This window comes from Strix uralensis, chromosome 3, assembly GCF_047716275.1.
Source record: "Strix uralensis isolate ZFMK-TIS-50842 chromosome 3, bStrUra1, whole genome shotgun sequence".
Classification (NCBI taxonomy): Eukaryota; Metazoa; Chordata; class Aves; order Strigiformes; family Strigidae; genus Strix; species Strix uralensis.
In genome coordinates this window covers 103,410,524-103,430,200 of record NC_133974.1, presented here as the reverse complement: position 1 = coordinate 103,430,200, position 19,677 = coordinate 103,410,524, and the positions used below count along the sequence as shown (strand labels likewise).

The 19,677-nt window shown below is 39.5% G+C and overlaps 1 protein-coding gene across 2 annotated transcripts in view; it reads left to right on the top strand.

Moving 5' to 3' along the window:
* INTS7 (integrator complex subunit 7) overlaps positions 1-15,977 on the top strand; it is a 39,354-nt gene extending 23,377 nt beyond the window's left edge. For both annotated transcript variants that reach the window (XM_074863676.1, XM_074863675.1), the window contains 2 exons: positions 252-437; positions 1,372-15,977. In XM_074863676.1, the coding sequence (XP_074719777.1) occupies positions 252-437; positions 1,372-1,659 (474 nt within the window). In that variant the 3' untranslated portion in view covers positions 1,660-15,977. The remainder of the gene's footprint in view (positions 1-251; positions 438-1,371) is intronic.
* The last annotated feature ends 3,700 nt before the right edge of the window (positions 15,978-19,677 follow it).

Here is a 19,677-nt window from a genome sequence, read left to right as displayed (position 1 = left end):
TTTTACTTGAGTGCTCTTTTTTTCTGGGAAAATGAAAGCCTCAAGATTTTTAATATTTACTGTTACTGCATTTTACTTCTCTGTTCAGTTTAATATACTTACCTGTGATGATTTTGTAGGAGACTTTTTCCACTTCTTTTGAAGAAGTGCAATTAATGAAACTGATATAAAGACCACATCTGGTATTGCTGATGATGCTTACTAATTATTATAGTAACATTATGTTTTGGTCTGTTTTCTTGGTTTTTCAGCTTGCTCTATCCCCATCTCCGAGGAATCCAGCAGAACCTATTGCAGTACAGAACAATCAGCAATTGGCCCTAAAGGTGGAAGGAGTGGTTCAGCATGGATCTAAACCAGGGCTTTTCCGTAAAATCCAATCTGTCTGTCTAAACGTCTCTTCAGTGCTGCAGAGCAAATCTGGACAAGACTATAAGGTATGGATAGAATAGAGCCAGGAGTCTTGAGCTTTCTTGCTGTATTTTCCAGCTCTTTGGTTTGGCTCTGGTTAGCAGAATTTTCAGGTTGACTTGAATGGGTTCTTCTGTAATCCTCTCACTTTTGACAGTTGACCTTCAAGCACTGGTCAGAGCCAGGCATAGTGCATGGAAGGGATCTGGGATTTTTAAGTCTGCTGTATGCTGATACCTTTTTAGTAACAGCTTTTCTTCCAAACAAAAGAGGCTTTGTGATGTTCAGAACAAGTCATTAGGAATCTGCTTGAGATGAGGAAAATTCAACCTGGGTATATATCATATGAAACTCCACGGGGGGAAAAGAGGCAGGAGTAGGTTATTCTCTACCACATAGTCTCTAGAACTTATTTATCCTCATTTTAAGGTGTTTTTTTTTGTTTGTTTATGGAAATTGGGAGGACAGGCTGTCCAAATTAAATAGCACCTGAGGAGATGCATATTAAATTCAAATCAACAGTTTGATCAGAGGTGGCATGTGTGAAGTTCAGGTTCTGCTCATGTGTGACATTTAGTGAAAGACCTGTTTTGGTAGGTTTGGGTGTTGGTTTTTTTTGTTTGATGGGGTTCTTTGAGGGGGAAAAGGAAAAAAGTCAGTTGCTTCTAAAAGAACAACAGGACTAGGAAGTGTGTAATGTTTGTCTGACTCATTTTACTCTGTGGTAAACTAGAACCTCAGGGAGAAAAAGGCATGTTAGCTACCTTGTTTCTGTGAATAGATATAAAAATGACTCATTCATCGATGAAAAAGCATGTCAAGCTGGCTCAAACATGCATTGGTTTAGGAAAATTGAGGACAAAGATTTTTCTTTTTTTTCCTCTCCTTGAAATGGAGAGCAGAAAACTTATTTTAACAGGTTTATATAAAACAGCATTTTAACCTTCCATGTGTTCTCAGATTCCTATTGACAACATGACCAATGAAATGGAGCAGAGGGTGGAACCACACAACGACTACTTCAGCACTCAGTTTCTGTTAAACTTTGTGATACTTGGCACCCACAACATCACAGTAGAGTCCTCTGTAATAGATTCAAATGGTATTGTCTGGAAAACTGGGCCTAAAACAACTATTTTTGTTAAATCTCTTGAGGATCCATACTCCCAGCAGGTTCGTCTTCAGCAACAGCAAGGACAGCCGCCATCACAGCAGCAGCAGCAAAGAACAGCATACTCACGGTTTTAATTCCCAGAAGTGACTCTAAGCTGGTCAATGGTATTACAGTTTGTCTTGGACACTTTTTTTGAAAGACATACAATTTTAGCCTTCTCCTAGAAAGTATCAGATGCCAATTTGTTGCTCTTTAAATTATCTGGGGTAAACTTGAACTTGATTCAGCAGAGACAACACTGTTCAAATTTGGAATTGTGCTTTTAATATAAGAACTTCTACTTGATCACTTCTGTTTGCAAACCTGTTGTGGCAGGCTCCACAAACTTTGATAGCAGGGGACTCTAAGAGCTCTTATGAGAGAAAAGTACTTTCTGTACTCTTGTCTTTTTTTGAAGCACATAGGTTCTAATGTTAGGCTTACAGGACACTTGTAAACACTTTGGCTAGTTATACAGAACTGAGTGTAATACCAAGTTTGTATCTCTTAATGTGAAGGAATTGGCAGGAATATCCAGAGATACTTTTTAACGACACTTTAAGAGCAACTTCCAGTATTCAGCTGGTGTATGTGTATTATTACAATTCATCAGCACCACTTAATGCATGCATCTGAAAGAAAAAAATGTTGTGGCTGGCTTCTCATACCCAGTCATTGTAGAAGGAGGAGACTGCTTGAGGGGTTGTTGTCCAGGGAGTCTTACAAGAGGCAGAATTTTAACAGGTGGGAACAAGTAACTGTTTCTCAGAGGATGCAGAAAAGATTACTGTGTTGTTTCTCAATCTTCATGTATCTGTATTTCAGAAGGCTTTGGTCTTGTTGGGTCTTTTGTTTGTTCTTTTAAGAGGGAAATTAACTTGCAAGTTGTCATTTGTTTTAACTGCTTTGGTTTTTAACAAGGAATTTTATATACCAGAGCTTTGTAATCTTGTGTACTCTTTGACCAATTTAATCTTAATGGTTACTTTTACAGGATAACTTGAAGGAGATTTTGCCAATACTAGAAATTGATTCAGAATGATTTTGGAAATATGCTGCTTCATACATAGTTTTCATGCTTCCTTTGAGATGTAAAAGACTGAACTCTGCCTGTGTCTGGACTCCCAGGCAATAGGTCACATAACATGTCCTTCACCTGGTTCTCATAAATAATCTCTGCTTATCACTCTTCAGGAAAGTAGGACCCACTTGAATGGGGAGGAGGAAGGATGGCCCTTCTTACAGACTTCAGTTTGTGAATGGTTTAATCTCTCTCATTGGAGCAGAACTTTTCATTGTTATTTTCTCAGTAGATTCTTAAGATATTGTTATTTCTTCAAGTTGATTTAATTGTAGAAGCTGACTAGAGCTTGAAGATTCTGCTTGCTTTATTTGCAGAGAATATAGTAATGGGTTGTTATAAGCCTAGGTTTCTTTGGCATAGCTGGATGAAGAATTGTTTTTGTTGTGTTTCCCCATAATAGTTGCTTAAGAAATCAACTTTCTTTCTCTTGGCTTGAGACTAACAAAAAAAAAAGAAAGTGATTATTGTAGATTTCATAATATCTTGGTCAGGCTATAATCCTAAACAGAAAAGATAATTGGGATGTAAGATGGAAATAGAAGACTCAGAATTGGTGAAAAATTCACCAGCATCTTTCTTAAATCTGACTTTTATTTTGTGCAGGAGACAGAAACTACCACTGCCCTTCAAGCTGGCTGAAGAAAGTGATGGTTTCTGGTGCCCACTTTTACAGTTATATACTTTGTTTTGTGTGTATGTACATATGGCTATTTATGCACACATGCATACATGTACCTATAGCTATGTATAGTTATATGGTCCAGAAAGAGATGTTTCACCTAGTGTTGTGCATGCAGTCTGTCAGATTGAGGATCTGAACTGTTTGTGGTTGGTTGGGTTTTTTCATTAAAGTTGTAGATCAGTGTCTTAACCACAAACCCCTCCTTATTGTAATGTATAAAAAAAAAAAAAGACTTAAGAGGTCAAACAGATATTTTTTTTTTTAAATCCTGCATAATGAGTCTGTGTTTCTTGCTCTATTATTGACCAATATGTTGCTGGAAACCTATGATGGCAGCATTCCAAAACAATTCAGAAATGAAATGAAATTTCCACACTGGGAAGCAGACTTTTCTTGTAAGTCATATGATATGCACAGTGCATAGCTAAACTTATGAGAAGCCTAGTAGAAGCGAACTTACCTAGGGAAAGCCCTGACCTGACCTGAGGCTTAATTGTCTGCAAGCCAGTAAGATTAACACTGCTGCAGTTGAAAAAATTGTTCCTTCTCCAAACAAGTTCGTTCACCTGATCTGAGAGGCCTCTAGAACTCCAGTAACTTATATCAATTTTAGAGCCAGGCAAATAATAACTGAAGTCTAAAAATCTGGATGCTAAATCTGAGTGTTTCTCAATAAACAAAGCAGTATCTTGATCACTATGCATAGCTGCACACTGATCATGGAACACAATTCAGCTCTTTTTCACTTATTGGAAAAGGAAGGAAAATATTCAGTGGCTAGACACTGGTCTTGAGGGTGCTGCTAAGAATTCAAACAACAAAAAGGCTTATGCAGGCAGTTACATCATTATCTAGTCTTAATGATTAAGATATGCTTTCATTTAGCTTTGATAAATCCTTGGGCTGGGAAAGGGTGGAGATGATCAAGATGACTGGAGGTATTCGTAATACGTGCAGTTCTGCATTAAGCCAATGGTAATTGGTGCTTAGGCTCTAGAATTTAACCTGGCTTTTCATGGATGATGTAGCCAGTTACTCTCAGAAGTAGTTACTACTCACATTCTTGGGAACCTGTGCTCAGACATACCAGGAAGTGTCACTTCTAGATTCCTGGCTGGTCTCTTGCTGAAGGCAATGTGGAACTCAACAAGGGGTAGGGAAGGAATTTCCCCTGTCAAATTCTGCCTTCATCTGGAATTTAGAGTGTAATCTCCTGCTAAGGTCACTTAAGTGTTTCATAAGTGATTCCCTGAAGTTGCACTCATTGTGAGTATTCATGGCATCTTAGACTTCCCTTTCTTCCCATTTTTGTTTTCTTGGATATGCACTCATTTTAGCTGAGGACTGAAATGCCTTAATTTAGCTAAGGTTTTGTATTTGATAGTGGATATATGTATATCTTTGACATAAATCCTTTGAAACTGGACAGGAATTGGACAGGTCTAGAAGCAAGTTCAATGGTCCTTTAAACATATGCATAAACTTTTAAAATTATTTTCTTTAGTGATGTTACAACTTTAGTTAAAAAACCCCACAACTTACTGAAGGAATTGATAGGATTTGAATGAATTATATTGCATTCCTGAAATTTCTTTTGAATGTTGTGCAGCGTGTGTGTATATGTATATAGAGAAAGAGAGATCTCATACAATGCAGTATGGAAGCATCTTGCCTTCAAAGTAGCTATATTTCTTTTCTGGCTCTCATCTTTCTGCTGGCCTACAGTGCTTTGCTGTCTCCTTGGTCAGCATATTTACACATGTGCCCTTTCAATTCTTAGCAGCATCTTCTCAAAACAATCTGTTTCTTTTGCAGCAGTGCAGGTGTAGTCAGGTATCTGCATTGTCCAAAGCAAGAGGGGTAAAAAATAAAAGAGGATGGAGGGGAGCAGGGACAGGACTTAGGAGCCCTGCCAGCTCACAAAGCAGTTCTGAGTTGAGTAGTGCCCAAGAACTGGTAGTTCTCTCTGCTCGACTGCTGTAACCCAGCATCCAGCACTATTGGAGCTGCTCTTGCTTCACCCACATAGGTGCCTCCAAGGACACAACCTTAGATGCTAAGCAAAAGGAGACTCATCCAGAACCTTGGCCTATTAATCTCCAAAGCAGAGAGAGAGTGAATAATAGAGACAAAAGCACTTCTTGAAAGCAAGGGAAAAATAAATGTTCCACTGCTTTTCATACAAGATATGTTATGTAGTGTTGCAGTTACCTTCTCCCCATGTGAATTTCTAAGCCAGGTGCTGGTTTGTGTTACTGGGAAACAAGCCTATCTTATTGGTGACCCTAGGTAGCTCCTGAGTTCTTTGTACTCCAAGGGACATCTCTCTGACAAACAGCAGCTGCTCAAACTCGCTATTGAAGTCACGGATTACGTATATTTCAGTGAGCACTCATCCCAGTTGTTTTTCTGCACACTTCAGAAATTGCTCTACTCTGCTGATTGTCAGAATAGTGCAGAGAAATAGGAAGTATCTTCTTGGTGTTCTTATTTGCTTTTAGGATAAAGTCTCTTTATCTACCTCTTGCTTGCTCACATCAAAGCAATGCTATTGAAATTAAGGTCAGCTTGGCTGTATGTTAATGCAGTTTTCAGTTAGCCTCAACCTTCTGATCCAAGTTCCCACTGACTGGAAAAGGGGTAACATGACCCCCATTTTTAAAAACGGAAATAAAGACGACCTGGGGAACTACAGGCCAGTCAGTCTCACTGTGTGCCCAGGAAGGTCATGGAGTGGATCCTTGAAACTCTACTAGGGCACCTGGAAAATAAGGAAGTGATTGGTGACAGCCAACATGGCTTCACTGAGGGCAAATCATCCCCGACGAATTTGGTGGCCTTCTATAACAGGATTACAACATTGGTGGATAAGGGAAGAGCAACTGATGTCATATACCTGCACTTGTGCAAAGCATTTGACACTGTCCTGCCTGACATCCTTGTCTCTAAATTGGAGAGACGTGGATTTGACAGATGGACCACTCTGGATAAGGAACTGGCTGGATGGTCACACTCAAAGAGTTGTGGTCAATGGCTCGATGTCCAAGTGGAGAGCAGTGATGAGTGGTGTTCCTCAGGGGTCGGTGTTGGGACCAGCGCTGTTTAACATCTTTGTTGGTGACATGGACAGTGGGATTGAGCGCACCCTCAGCAAGTTTGCCAACAACGCCAAGCTGTGTGGTGTGGTTGACAGAATGGAGGGAAGGGATGTGCCATCCAGAGGGACCTGGATAGGCTGGAGAGGTGGGACCATGCAAACCTCATGAAGTTCAGCAAGACCAAGCACAAGGTCCTGCACAAATACAGGCTGGGTGATGAGTGGATTGAAAACAGCCCTGTGGAGAACTTAGGCATATTGGTGGATGGAAAACCGAATATGATTCAGCAATGTGCACTCACAGCCCCTGAGCTGCATCAAGAGAAGTGTGGTCAGCAGGTTGAGGGACAGGATTCCCCCCCTCTGCTCTCATGAGACCCCCCCCTGCAGTGCTATGTCCAGCTCTGGGGCCCCAACATGAGGAGGACACAGACCTGCTCGAGTGAGTCCAGAGGAGGGACATGGGGATGATCAGGGGGCTGGAGCACCTCCCTTATGAGGACAGGCTGAGAGAGTTGGGGTTGTTCAACCTGGAGAAGAGAAGGCTCTGGGGAGACCTTATAGCGGCCTTCCAGTACTTAAAGGGAGCTACAGCAAAGATGGGGGGGGGGGACTCCTTATCAGGGGATGTAATGGTAGGCCAAGGGGTAACAGTTTTAAACTGAAAGAGAGTAGATTTAGATTAGATGTAAGGAAGAAATTCTTCACTGTGAGGGTGGTGAGACACTGGAACATGTTGCCCAGAGAAGCTGTGGGTGCCCCCTCCCTGGGAGTGTTCAAGGCCAGGTTGGATGGGGCTTTGAGTGGAAGGTCTAGATGATCATTAAGGTCCCTTCCAACCCAAACCATTCTACGATCTTAGACAAGGTTAGAAGAGTATTCAGTGAATTGTGAGAGAAAAATCTTTCTCAGTCTAGAAAGAGCCTGTGGCAATGTCTTAAACTCTAGTCTACTGGACACCTAACTGTAGTAAAAAGGTAATTTTTCTTTTTGTCAGTGACCCAGTACAGCAGTCAAGGTGATACTGCAGCTCTTCTATTCTGTAGAAATAAAACTTATGCCATAACCATTTCACAGTCTTACATTCACATTCCCTTAGATTTGAGTTTGTGGTTTTCAAGAAGTTTTTTAAAACTCTGATTAATAAAAGCAATTTTTTGGAGTATTTTATACATATCAGTGGTGATTACAAAGCTCCAAAGAAGATAAAATGAAGACTTGTGTGGGTTGACTGATTTAAAATACCTTTGCTCAATTGTTTAAGTATGTGAGTTGCTAGCAGTCCCTCTTAGAGATCCCTTCCCTGCTTACTAGAAGTACTAAATTTAGGCATGCTGTTAATTTTAAATTAATAGCTGTCCATGGTTAACACACAGCTTCTAACTACAGGGTAAAAACAATGAGTAGCAGTTGAACTGAAGAGACTGTGATAAACTGAATGGTATGTGGATGAATGGACTCTGCTAAAGGTGGTGGGTGAATCTTCAGGGTACAGTTTCATGCTTCATTTAACACAGTCGAAGTGTGTGGTGTTGCTGAAAGGGGCTCTTGGCTGCTTCTTCCTGCCTCTGTCTTCGCTCTTTGTGTCAGATCACGAGTTTATCCAGTTAAAACGGTTTCATTTAGCTAGGGTGTTTTTTCAGCTGAATCATCAGGTTTGTCTTGGCTGACTGTGCAGCAACTTGATCAACAGAGCCAGTACAAGGAAGGTGCTGGGGAAGGCGTATGGTGTATCCTAGAAATAATAGTTGGACTGACTGACCATGCATCTGTGGTATATTTCTGTATTTAACACAAGTCTGGAGGGAACAATCTGTGTACATGCATCTGAACTGTGGCATTTCTGCATGGCTGGTTTGAGAGGGCAGAGATCACTGCAGCAGTAACCAGCCAGCTGTCTGGCCTTCCCATCTGCTGTGAGTCACCACCTACGAGGGAGACAGCAGAAGGGAAGAGATGCCCTTGTGGAGCAGTGGATGAGGCCAAGCCTCAGTGAGTTTAGTTAGTCTTTGCTCAGGCGTGGTGAGGTGTGCTTGAATACGTCCTGATTGGCCAGCAATGCAAATGGACAGTAGCTAACAGCGGTGAGCAATGACAGCTCTCTGACTCGCCTTGTTTCACAAAATCCTAAAGTGTGTGGATGTCAAGGTTCTGATTTCACATTATTTTTTAGTTATACTGGTGTTATTCCTACATGAACACTTTGAAATTTTGGCTACAGCCAGGCTTTTATCACTTAATCTTATATCCACTGGCACTAGTTTCATGGGTATGTATTTGCAGAAAATGGTCTGTGCAAATTATAATGTTCAAACTAGATCATTGTCCACTGAGTGAAGTGGAAAAACAATATGGATGGAGACCTCTTGGAGCTAGTCACCCACTTCAGACAGATAGGAAATTCCAGGAGTCGTAATAATTCATAAAAAATGTTGTCTGACCTCTTCAGATGGTCTCTTTCCCTCATTTCATGAGGGAAGAACAGAAGCCATTGTAATTAATTATGCTAATTGTTGTAACTCATTTAAGGAAGCCATCACTCTGACACATTTTTTCCTAAGCAGTGTGAACTGATCCTGTCTGCAGTGTACAAACTCTGATAGTTTATTTTCTTTGTGTCTGTCTCTGTCACCAGTAAAGAACTGATGTGCAGTTCTTACAGAGGAAGAGATTTTCATCCTTGCAGAGGAGGAGATGGACCTGACAGTCTTCTGTGTCTGTGAGAGAGATGCAAAACCTTTCCTTGTTTTGCCGGTTGTAAGGGTTTGTGTGTTAGTGTGGACAAAGTCTTTGTGAGTTGGATAGGAATTTCTGAGAGAATTAATTCTGAGTGTATCTGGGTAGTACAACCCACATGATGAATCCCCTAGAGAGATTTGTATTTCTGTTAGCATGTGTATACTAGGTTAAGAACAAAAATATACTCCTGATTTTTATTTTTGGGGGGAGTAGGGCAATACAGGTGAAACATAAGGATAGTTTGAAGGCTGTAAGTTTAGTTTTCTTCCTGATATTTGAGCCTGACCCTAAGAAAAGCACCTAGTTATTGTGTGTTGGTTTTCCCACAAAAACCTAAACCCTCTAATTCCTTATGCTTTGCTCTTCAGAGTTTTAGAAATTGGTCCTATGGAAATACAAAATACTGTGGTGGTGTTTTGTGGATGGTGGTTTTTTTTTTTTTCTTTTGTATAGGAAAAGGGAGGTCCCAACCCATGACTTAAGTGTGTTGCAATATATACTGTAGTTCAACTTGGCAAGATAATAAAACCAGCGCAGAACTTGCCTGGCAATAATGCTTTTGTGAAAAACTATTTTTAAATGCCATGCTCATGAATCAATCTCTTTCTCCCTCTTTTTTTAAATTAAAACTTTTCTCAACAAAAAAGCATTGCAGATTGGGTACCCATGTTCAGGTCTGTTCTTTAATGATACGAGTGTACTAAATTGGCAGATGGGAATGTTGATGATTCACTGAATATATTTATGTATATATATAAACACTACCTCACCAGAAAACAGATTATCAAGAGGGGTATGGTAACTTAAAATTTGTTTTCAGTGAAGCCCATTCTGTAGTATAAACATAGTGAGCTGTTGCTGTGACAATACAGATGGGAGAGCCCTCTGCAATGCCTGCCTAATCACCTGAAATGTGCCTTTCTGCTTCTCTTGGGCTTTGTGCTTTCTGGGCACTGCCCTTACCATCATGGCTAATAACAGCATTTACAGGCTAATCATCCACTGCCAAAATCAGCCACTGTTTTTCTGTGATGTAATGTAGCTTTTCTGATTCATGAGTTCTCACCTATGTTTGATCACTTATCTTCTGTTGGCAGAGATGAGAATGTTCTTTGACATGAAAAGCTGCTGGGAGCTTGAGGCTCTCTTCCTGCTGTAAATTTTAGACTGCTTCCAGCAGCTCCAAGGCAGCCCAGGGAGAAGTTGGCATTGGCCACCTCTTACTCTGCTATGCAATCTGAATACATTTAAGAAGTGCCACTTACCATCTCTTGAGCTTTTATTTTCAGCTGCTCCTTCACAATCATGATAGCCATAAATCATGTTTTGCATAATCTTATTCCTCATTTTTATTTTTAGTACTTGACTCCAGAAAGTGTGTCTTAAAAAAAAAAAAAAAAAAAGCTAAGAACCAAACGTTCAGTAAAATCTGTCCTTCCAACAATATTGTTAGACAATTCAATTAGCTCTGATTTAGCCTTCAGATGCCCAGTCTTGCTGGGCTGTGCCTGATATATTTGGCCATTCAAGGAGTAAAAGAACAGCAAAATAGTAACTTAATAGAAGCTTTACAAGCCAAGTATCTTCCACTCAAACCTGTAGAAAAGGAAGTAGGGGCGGAAGGTGGGGAGCACTTGTGTGAGGCTTGCAAGTTGACAAAAGTTGATGGCAAGTTAGCAATTCAAAAATATATCACTGTAATTATCGCCTGCTTTATTTCCTCAACTCTGCCTTTTAGAAAAGAAAAAAACCAACACCCTCTGATTGTGCTTGTAGAAATGATTACAACTAATAAAGTTACGTATTCAGTAAACTAAAGTTTTGAAATACTGAGATCACTGAGAATATAAACATAACTCATTTTGTTCTTTACCTTCAAGGAAAGACTGACCAGTTTTCTTAAGAAGCTATGCTGTCTGGGTTAAGTCATAGCAGTTTAGCTGTTTGAGCACTGATTCATTTGTACCCATTCCTAGTACTAGTTGTGGTGTTAGTAATAACAAAATTTGTGGCTGAAATTACAGGACAGAGATGGAAAGGGCCTTGTCCAGCAAGAGGGCAGCAATCTACAGTTGTGCTGCCTGAGATATAACTCTGTTTGCCAGTGATTTGGTTACTCAACAGTCTAGATAGATTCACAAGCCATTTCCAGGAATCAAATTTCTAAACAGAATTTAGACAAAAGTTTCCTTCAATGTAGGACAAATCCTATTAACACTGTAGTAGGGTTGACAGAGGGCATAGGATCTCTTCTATAGTTCTGTATTGGACTTATGTTAAAACAAGGTACATAATTCATGCCTAGCAGAGGCAGTTGAGACCATGACTCATTTGTGCCACTCTAAAATATTAAAACTTCCAGGCCACTTCAATTACAAGCCTGGCAGGACGTACAACCTGATACAGTGAAATATTTACCCGTGTTATCCAGGCAATGGCAAAGAATCTAGTCATTGCAAAGAATGCTACTTGTGATTAATGATGCAATTATTTAAATTGTTTCTTAAATTATTTTGACTACCTAGGAGTAGAAAGAGTTACAGCTGAGTGGCAGTCCACTTAAAGTATGTTGGAGATGCATGAAAACTTTGTACCTTTTCTTCAAAAGTTTAAGTCTTTAAAGTATTTGTGCGTGTGTAGGCAACTGCTACTGTGAAGTGGGTTGGAAGGTAAGAGAAACTGGGCACATTTATACTTCTGTAATAGCAAAGATTAAAGCTGAATTCTGTAAGAGAATTTGAAAAGGATCTTTTGAGGTATTTGAGTTTCGGGGGGAGAGATGTTAACAGTGCATTTAATAAATACACTTAAATAGCATCTGTTAAGTAATGAAACTACTGATTAAAGACTAATTTAAGTGTACCTGCTGATCAAATCTAATGTAAGAGAATTAGTAATTCTGAATTACTAAAACTAGAATCTTGTTTATAAGCATCCTTTTTAATGTAGCTGGTAGCAATAGCTGGAATTTACTTGCTCCTGTGCTTGTTTTTGTGGTTCTTTTTTTTTTTTTTTTTTAATGGCAGTAGCATTGTATCACAAATTCAGAATTTGATTTTTGCGTTTATGTAGGCAGCTCTGAACTGTTTGCAGACAACAGATGTATTTAGGAGTAGACTTAGCCTGGAACTGGATGCATGCAAATGGCTCTACATGTGAAACTGTAGACTGGACTGAAAAATCTGAGTATTCCAGCTCATGTTTCCCTGCATAATGAAGTCACTGACTAGTATGATCAGATTATATAAAAGTAGTCTTTGGCATATATATAATACCTAGGCTCATATGAACTGTTTTTAATCAGTAATTAATATTGTTCTTCTTGCATGATGAAAGGATATAAATGAACATACATTTGTGTACATTGTGACAACCTTTGTAGAAACCCTGCAGGATTTTTATAACAGTTCAACTAAAATTCAGTGTAAACCAGATCAGCTGTTACAGGCTTGATAGGATCCCAGCAGCATAGCATCACAGGGTGAAGAGCTCTGTGAATAACGGCACACAGACCTAGAAAGAAGTTAAGTAGAGATTCTACTGAAAAGCTGTAGTAATATTTGAAAAATACAGGCTTTCAACTAAAATTGCAAATATATGGGGTTTTCTGTGACACTCAACACTTTCCTATTGGAACAGAATATTAATTCATTGTATTTTGTGAGGGTGTTTCATTTGTCCTCCGTTTTTAAAGACAGTGACCAGAGATAGTGGGAGGTTTTGGCAGCTGTTGATCCTGGACAACAGGATTGCAAGACTCAAGTTGCAAGTCAATGTTTTCATCTTTTTGTTTTGATCACTAAGTCAAGTCCTGATGTTTTCTAAGGCCCCTGGTAAATACTGGTGAAGAAAGACTGCTTCTGGGTGTGTTGGTTAGAGTAGTGATTTGCAAATCTTCCCGACTTCCTGCAGTGGTTTAGACTTCTCCAGAGTGCATTATGTAGTATATTTGAGCAATCTTATGTAAACACTTGATTAACTTTTTTCACTACAATCTATTGCCTTCATTCTTCAAATTCACAAGTGGATTTCTGCTCAGTTGTGTCTTCATCCAGCTTCTAACTTCCACCTTTTCATCCATCTCCTCAAGGCATAATCCATAGCTTCTAACAGATCATCCTGTACCACAGGGTTTGCACCCAGTCCTTCCAAACATACCTAGTGATTCTTTTTGTCATTCCCTTAAGTTATCTTTGCAAAAGTTGTGATACTTAGGAATTAATGTCAGAGAGAAGGAAGAGCAGGGGGAGTTAGGAAATAATGTGCGTGTCGTGGGATAACAGTAGGGATCACCCTTGCTGCTTTACAGTGAGCAATGGCCTCTGCCTGACCAGGCTGTGTTGGGCTGCTCTCTTCCTTGCTCACATTTCACTGAGAAAATTTAGTGGCCAGGAGCAAGCGTTAAGGTGGTTGGCAGCATAATGAATAGCAGAGATCTAAGTGCATTTCCTCACCTGGAATGTGAGCCTTTCTGCTATAGATTGGGACATGCATAACTTATGCTTGCTTGCAGTCCAAGATACTGCCTCTGCCATCTATGAGAGTGGAGCCCAGGGAATGTTTTTGTGGTCTCATCTAATGACTGCTGTTGTTTTGGGTTGGTTGTTTGGGGCTTTGTTTTTGTTTGTTTGTTTTTTAATGTGTACCCCTTCCTTAGGGGTGAGATGATCAATATTTAAGGTATGTAACAACTCCTATACTACCTCCACTTGGAAACAGGAGTTACCACAATAAGAGTGTGTGTTGTAGGGAGTGGAATGTGCAATATAATTTGCATACTCCAAATTACTGGCCTCCACCCCAGTTTGAGACAGCAACAGCCCATGTGGGACTAGGTGTCAAGCCTCTGCTTCCACTCCTCCCTGCCTTCAGGAAAAGAGACAGTTTATAGCTGGGCATGGTAGATGCTCCTGCAGATTCCAATGTCCAAGATATATTGTCCTAGCTAGGGCTGCTCCCTATGAGGCTGTCAGCTGGTAATCTCAAGCACCAAGATAGTCTGGAATTAAAGTACCACCAAGTTCAAGAATCACCACTCAAGCTTGAGAATCCTTACTAAGAAGCTGTAACAAATCAAATACTTGTTCTTCAACTGCTGGATTTTGTTTTTGTGTTTGTCTTTAGTAGCTTTGCTTTAGTAAGGGTCTAACTCCAGTCATCACGAGTATTAACAGTGGAAAAGAGGATGCTAGGCTGGTCTTGGGAGGCAAGAATCCCCTGGAATACACAAGTACAGAGAAAGGAACATTGAACAGTAGGTGAAATACCTAAGCCTACACTCTGCTGTATCTAGCTATTTCTCCAGCTTATCACTGGTTTGATCCTTCCTTACAGTTTGCGAATCAAGACGCCTTATATGACAAGATAACTTTTTTTACTTACTTTTTTCATATTCTTTCTCTGACTGGAACTTTCTGCTTCTCTGTAAATTTTTGGCCTAGGAGGTTTGAATTAATGTCTTCTCTTTAGACAGATGGTGCCATTTAGAAATGTTATCTAGAAGACATGCAATTAAATTTTGACCTCAATTAAGTCAGTACAAAGTTCTCACAGCTTAGTGTGATAAGCAGTTATGGTTCTATGATACTGAATTTGCTGTGATGTATCACTTTACCACTCGCCATTAACACAAGGCACATCTTGTTTGATAATTTTTCAGAACCTCAACACATCAGCCTGTTTCCTCTTCTCCTCCCCCCTCACCCCCCCCCCCAATCTAATTATAGTGACTTTCACTGCTGTCTGACAATTATTAGTGGAAGCAACCAGAAAGACGTGAGTTATGCCAATAACCAGACTTCATTTATCAATTTCACAACTTCATTTAACTACCATTTTTTTAACCCTCAAAGCTGGGGATGCATCCCCATGTAAACAACGTGGTGAGTGTCCTGGGGTAAGTATGCTGCAAGTACTATATCCTACTCAAATATGCCATCAGACCAGGTCGTGCTTTTCTGCCGCCTCCTGCTCTGGGCTCTTTTGGCTCCAGGTTCCACTCGACTCCCTGGGGCTATAGAGTGCTAAAAGGTGAAAGCTGAGACCTTAGTGAAACTGTTGCATTTGAGACACAGTGTGAGGCCATGGGCATAAAACACTGGTAGGTTGGATCAGCCACCGCCTGGGCCACGTGGGATTAACAAGGGTGTATGTGTGTCCAAAGGAGCTCAGTGAAACCGGCACTATTGAGGGCAGAGTATTCTTATGCAGGGAAAAAGGGATAATAGTTTAGCAGATGTTTGAAAGGGTTTTTTCTTTTCCCCTTGCGTCAATTCTGTGTAGTAAAGGGAGTTTCTTTTGTGTTTTTGTGGTGTTTAATCATTTTTCCTGAAGACAGAAGATTAATAAATCTAAGCAAAAGTAGCATTACAGTTATGTCTTGATCATTTTGAAACCTTAGTTTTGTTTTCCTCTGCCTTTTTGTTATGAGATTTAGGCTGAGCAAATCAAGCTATGTAATTCCTTGTGGTCTGGCTGAATTCATCCATGCCATTAGGATTGCTTTTCTTAGCCACAGTTAAATGGTGTAATGGCTTTTATAACATTTTATTAAGTTGAAATGCATCGATAGCACTAATGATAAACAGTTGTGGTATTTTAGGAAGAATAGTTTCCAACACTTATGGCACATGCCAACTGGCAGAGCTTTTGGGCAGCACTTGACTCTGTGGCATGAAAATGTGGAATATTTGTCCTTACAAACATGTTTGTGCTGTGGCACAAACTTAGAGAAACTGGTCTTGAATGTCTGTGGTAAGAAGTATATAAAAGCATTACTTTCATCAATTTAGATTAAAATTTCTCTTCGACTGATGATGACTGTTGCTTAAGTCTTTGCTGCTGGCTAGTATAAATCAGCATAAAGTGGCCTAGCTTGGATTTGCTCTGGGGAGGATGGGAAGGGGCCTTCTCATTGACGCCAGTCATGTGACATGGCAGTTGTAATGCAGCCTCCTCCTTTCCTCTCCCTCTGATGCATGGTGGGACTGTCCCAGGCTTAGGATGATAAACTTAACATGAAACTACAACTAAGATGTATAAGGAATTCAACCTTCTCCTACATTCTCTCCAACTCTGGAGAGAAGAAAAAAAAAAAGCAGCTACCTTTTAATGCCTAACTAATAGTGTTATCTAATTAATGATTACTGATTAACCAATGCCAACAGTAGCTTTAGCTGAACTTTTCCCAAGGAAATGATTAATTGCTGTTAACACTGGACACAACAGTATTTTGCATTCAGCTGAGACACAACAGTTTTGTTTTTCAGCCATGAAACAAGCAGGTAGTGAGACTGCAGAGGATATGGGTGAATGTAGCTTAAATACAAATTATGATGTGACTTCTTTTGGATTTTCCAGTGTCGCGCTATTTCTTCAGTCAGCTTCAGCTTGTGCAAAAACTACATGAGTAGCTTGCAGTATGGACATATTCATCATTACCTTCTTTCAGTAACCAAGTTAAACATAGTCTTGAGGAAGCTAAGCAAAAGAGTTGCAAAGCTGCATATGGCACGTTAAGACAAGGAGGTTGCATGGTGTGCTAAATTGGGGGAGGGAAAATGAACCATTTTTTTTAATAGACCTCGGTCCTGATCAAATTTCAGTGATGGTATTTATTTTACAATACCTGCTTCCTAGAAATGCTCGGTAGTCCTTGGATCAGAGCTGATTAGTTTGTCCTCAGTTCTTCAGTCAGCTCAAATGGGATGGATCTTTGCACTTTGCACAGTGCTGTTTGAAGTTGCTGGAATTCAGCACATGGACAAATAGACTCCCCCACAAAGGCAGCTGTCACTGTTGGACTCTTACTTTCTTTTTCAACTAGAAAAAACCCCACTCTTCTGAAACATCAATATTAATTTTAGCTTGTAATGATATAGAAGCCAACAAACATAAGAAGGATAAAGTAGTCTGAATACCTCTTTAATTGTATAACAAGGTATTCACTAGGGATTTAAGTGTGAGAATCATCTTAATAACAGTGATAAGTATTTATTTACTTCTGTTGTATTTGCGGTTTGATCTACAAACATTGACTGTATGTTGATAAGAGTTCACCAAAACCGAAGTCAGTTTGGTAAATTTTGACTTGAAATGAACTTGAATGAGTTTGAAGAAAATAGGAGCTTCATCTGATGACTGACCTCACAGCATGTGGTCTTTATGATCAAGACTATGCAGTGTAGTGCTTAATTTGCCAGTACAGATGGAGAAAAATATTAGAGATTAATTCAGTGCAGTCAAGTCCCTGTTTTTACTACATTCTTTTTTTAAAATGGCTAATCACAAAACAGTGTGATAGCTAGAAAATGTGAAGAGACCCATCTGCCTAAAGACAGGTTGGCTTCATCTTTGTACCATGCTTACACATGCAAACTTTATGGGCTTATAAAAATCTTGAGAAGTGCAAGTTTATATATAATCAGCATCTCATCATTGCCTGAAGTAATATGATTCTGTAGATATGATTGAACTAAATCAATTTGTCATGGATAAAAGATTTCATAACCAAGCTAACAGAGAGGTTAAAGATTCAGTAAGTAGGCGGAGTAACTCTGGAGTTCCTTTCAAAAAAAAAAAAAAAAACAAAAAACCACAACACCCCAAAATTCTCCAGACAAACCACACCCTCGGCTCAAACTTACATTGGTGACAGTAGTGTCAATGGGTGAAAAACACCCGTGTAACTGAGATGAGAACCCAGCTTTGTTGTGCTCCACTTAAGCTGACCGTTGATTGACACACATGGTATGGCAGAAACACATTACTTGCAGTAACAAATTAAAGCATTGCTCGCTGACCATCTGGTTGCATTGCAGTGTATCTGTTCTCCATCTTTAATAAGTGGTCTCTGTTGAAGTCTTCAGTTTAGTTTTAATGAGAAATTAAGCACCTCAAAACATCTGAATTATTCAGCTCACAGTTACAGGTGTTGGTATGGGAAAATTAGTATGGTATGAAATGGCATTGTAATAGCAAGAACAAGAGGGTTTTTTCCTGTTGGGAGATATTTATATTAGGTTACTGAAATGTTGAGAGTCACATCAAAATGTGTATTTTGTTGAAACAAACAAAAGTCACAAATCTGAGACTCAAGATATTGTCTCTCTATGGTTAATACTAAATTCTTGCTTATCTTATACCCTCATGATAATTGTAGCCAGAAAAGGGAACTTCAAGTTAACTTCTGCATCTTTAAGAAGGTTGAAATATCTTTTGAGGGGTTTAGCTGTTTAAAATCTAACTTTTTTTGAGAGCTAACCTTTCTGTTTTTGAAGGTGATACTGATTTGGACAACTGTGAAATACATTACAAGTAATCTTACCAGATCTGCATAGAAATTACAGAACATGTAGTTGGTACAAGAGGGCTTATATTCCTGATACGCTATACCAAAAGCAACTGAAAAAATTATAAGGATGATGTCTACATTTTATGTAAAACATTGATGGAAAATCCAAGAGTGGCATTGTTGTAAAGACTAACAAGCTCTGCCTAAGTGGAAAATTATGAAATTTGCAGATAGCTGGTGATGTATTCTGTTTTTTCACCTTTGTTACACATGGTGAATGTCATGAACAAAGATGAGTGTGCTGTTCTTATCCAGCTCAAAAATTCCTTATTTGGTTTTGCTATGCTGTAAAAGAGTAAGTACATGCAGACATTAATCTACCCAAATTCTTTTGGGAGATCAGAATAGCCTTGACTGAAGCATCATATGGCTTGGTCCCCCTCTCTAGCTTATACTTTAAGTCTCTTTAGATTCTTCATGGTGAAAGTAGTACAGACACTGGTTATTACACTGCTTTTGTGAGCTACAAAGGAAATAAATGTGTCCAAAAATAGTTAAAAACAAACTCTTGACAAATCATAAATTACAGAGTATTTCTAAATTTTAGAACATAATCTCCACCTGAAAAAGTTTACGAACTATCACTTTTTATGTGTTCATACCCAGAAAATCTGTTTTGATACTGCCTTGGCCTCAGAAAACCATTGGAAAACACCTGATAAATAAGAATTAGCTATCAAACGGGACAAAAATACATTCCCGTAGAGAGCGCCCAACTATGTTAGCCAATTAAATTGAGCAGCAGTAATCCAACAGATGAGCTCAATCTGAAGTGCAGAGCAGGGAGAGTGCAGTACGTGCGTTCTTGAGATTTCCCACTGTATAAAGATCCATTTTGCTGCAGGACTTACTAGACAGAGTGATGGGACCATAGCCAGCCCCAGCATTAGATGCAAGTGGTCTTCTCTCTTCCCCGGTAGCACACTTGATAATGTGTACTTGTACTGATTTAGCGTAGCTGTGTCTTCCGTGTCATATGGCCTCCTTGGCTATGGCTCAGCTTGCTCTCCCCAGAAGCTGTGTGTCAAATTTTAATTTTTGCTTTGTTGGACAGAATGTCAAGATTGCACTGGAGTGGAATGTGAGGGGATGTTTCCTCACTGGAGCCAGAGTTTGTTCTTCTGTCAGTGTCTAACTATATAAAATTCCCTAGAGCAAA